General features: G+C 44.1%; 1 protein-coding gene across 1 annotated transcript; it reads left to right on the top strand.

The window, feature by feature from the left end:
* The first annotated feature begins 480 nt into the window (after positions 1-480).
* Positions 481-2,418, top strand: LOC140281878 (alpha-2 adrenergic receptor). Its single transcript, XM_072376380.1, has one exon. It carries the CDS (start codon positions 781-783, stop codon positions 2,080-2,082), a length of 1,302 nt encoding a protein of 433 aa, XP_072232481.1. The 5' UTR covers positions 481-780; the 3' UTR covers positions 2,083-2,418.
* Positions 2,419-2,884: the final 466 nt, after the last annotated feature.

Raw genomic sequence — 2,884 nt, 5'->3', positions numbered from 1 at the left:
CTCTCACTCCTCCCTCCTGATCTTTACAAAAGTGCTGGCACACAGAGAGCTATAAAGATGTAATCTTTCAGTTCTCTGGAGAACTTTCCGCACATATTTGTGTCTTACCCCAAGACACTTGACAGTCTCCTTGCTTCAAGGTTACTGGAACAGCTCAATAGGAAAATTCTTCATTGTGAGCGCAGCTAACCTCTGAGTTAAAGTGTATTGAGAGGAGGAGAGAAAAGCTGCACATTAATTCGGCAAATGGTAATATTTTGAGATCGAAACAAATCGTAATAAATAAATTAATATACATTCTACCTTTAAGGAAATTCCTCGGTCTTGGCTAAAATAAAAGCTTTTCTCCAGGCCTTCACATTCCCACAACATTAAAACAATATTGTGTGCCGGGGGAGGGGCAGCAGTTGGTGAGTTGAGAATGTGAGAACAACACATGGGGCATTATTAAGAACGAGAGCTCGCCATGCTGAAGGAGGAAGGCGAGCTACGGCTGGACGCCACTCAACTCCTAACAAACAGGAGAACGACACGAAAATAACGCGGGGAATTATTATTTTTGTTCAAGCGAGTTATCGTCAGATTCACCTGACCATCAGGCTCCAAATAACACCCAAAGGAGCTGCGGAGTGGGGCTCTTTTCATGCGCGCGTATCCATGTCGTTAGATTTGTAAATCAGCAGTGGAGCCGCGCGTTATTGATGGACTTTCGTGTTGTACCAGGGCTGAATGTGAATTTATGCCAACAATCAAGTAGCCCAGACTGCGCACACAGTCGGTATGGAATCATTTAACACCAGCGGGGTGGACGCGTTCACGGTGATCCACTTGAATACCTCCTGGAACCTGGACAGTGGATATTCTTTAGCAGCGATAGCTGGCATTGCTGCTCTTGTAAGTTTTCTGATTATTTTTACCGTTGTTGGAAACATTCTTGTGGTTATTGCTGTGTTAACGAGCAGGGCACTGAAAGCCCCCCAGAACCTTTTTCTGGTGTCTTTGGCCACCGCGGACATCCTGGTCGCAACTTTGGTGATGCCGTTTTCTCTTGCGAATGAACTTATGGGCTACTGGTATTTTGGAAAAGTTTGGTGTGGCATATATCTGGCTTTGGATGTTTTGTTCTGCACTTCGTCAATTGTGCATCTGTGCGCAATAAGCTTGGATCGGTACTGGTCCGTTACGCAGGCTGTAGAGTACAACCTGAAGCGGACTCCTAAGCGCATCAAGTGCATCATCCTGATTGTGTGGCTTATTTCTGCGTTCATCTCTTCCCCGCCACTCATATCTATTGACAGAAACAATGAAATCAGCTCCCAGCCTCAGTGTGTGCTGAATGATGACACTTGGTACATTCTCTCCTCCAGCATTGCCTCCTTCTTCGCGCCCTGCTTAATCATGATCCTGGTGTACATCAGAATATACCAGGTGGCCAAAACTAGAACTAGAAGCATGTCGGGAAAAAGTCCCAGACCAGATGGTGTCATACAAACTGAGAACGGGCTGAGTAAAGCATCCTCCCCATTCCAAGGTGAGAGAGAGAACGGCCACTGTCAGTGCCCACCCACGCCCAGCCAGCGCACAGTCACGATAGGGCAACAGACTGACGAGGCTGACATGGAAGAGAGCTCCTCCTCAGAGGGCAAAGGTCACAAACCTCAGCGCCAGGATTCCCAGAAAGATAAAAAGGCCAGCCAAAAGAAAAGCTCCCTTTCCAAGCACTCCACTCGCATCTCCAGGGTCAGTAACAAGTCAAAGGATCTCTTTGCCTCTAGGAGGAAACGTCGCAGGAGCTCTGTAGCCAGAAAAAAGGTATCTCAAGCAAGAGAGAAAAGGTTTACATTTGTCCTGGCTGTGGTTATGGGGGTGTTTGTTGTATGTTGGTTTCCTTTTTTCTTTAGCTACAGTCTGTATGGTGTGTGTAGGGATTCCTGTAAGATCCCTGACCCACTCTTCAAATTCTTCTTCTGGATTGGCTACTGTAACAGCTCCCTAAACCCAGCCATTTACACCATCTTCAACCGGGACTTCAGACATGCCTTTCAGAAGATCCTCTGCAAGCCATGGAAAAAGTCCTTTTAAGTGTGGAGCAGAGCTGCTGCCCCACTGTAACAATCTCAAAGGAAATATCAAAGTGAATCGTGTTTGTTACTACCACTCATTATGTCTCATTGTCCTGTTGTATGCCAGTCATGGCAGTGCACATCCTCAACCAGGAGTTCCTCAAGCTTCAACATGAAGAATGTTTCCATTACAGGCTTCTCACAGGCTTTTCCAGCCTGATTCATGAGTGCTGTCTTTCTTTATTTCCCACAGGTGTGTGCTGTAATGCTTTTACAAATCGTGTATTATCAATGAAAAAGCTCTTTACATGCACAAAAGTTACTCACATGGCCAGTTTATCAAAAAGGGAAAAAATAGAATAAGATCCAAATCGTCCTCAGTTTAACTCATTTTGTGCAAGTTGTCCATTCTTCCCTGCTAGGATACTATCTTTACAGGATGCAGCATTTTACATAAGGATTATGTGTTATTAACAAACTTATTATCAAAATCTAGTCTTGATCATAATGAACAGCTTGACATTTTGGGGAATATGCTTATTCACTTTATATCTGATACCTGAGGCATTACTATGATGCCCATGGGGCAATTATGCAGCTGGCTAGCTTATCATGACAGGCAAAGCAGACAAGATTCTCTCAAAAGGCAAAAATAAAATTCACAGAGCAGCATTTATACATTTTAGAAATCAACATATTATATCTCAGCTCAGTCTCACAATAACAAATAAGTTATAACTACGTTGGTCCACACGTCAAAGATGCAGCAGTTTCATAAAGGTGACTGTGATACAGTCACCTTTTACTTGTTTTGTATAGGC

Source organism: Leuresthes tenuis, unplaced genomic scaffold (genome assembly GCF_036924035.1).
Source record: "Leuresthes tenuis unplaced genomic scaffold, fLeuTen1.0.hap1 SCAF_22, whole genome shotgun sequence".
Classification (NCBI taxonomy): Eukaryota; Metazoa; Chordata; class Actinopteri; order Atheriniformes; family Atherinopsidae; genus Leuresthes; species Leuresthes tenuis.
Note: the sequence above shows the minus strand (reverse complement) of the source record. Positions and strands in the feature narration are given on the sequence as shown.

What these genes read in the sequence shown, in the direction of transcription:
- LOC140281878 (XM_072376380.1), top strand. Translation starts at nt 781, where the DNA reads ATGGAATCATTTAACACCAGCGGGGTGGACGCGTTCACGGTGATCCAC.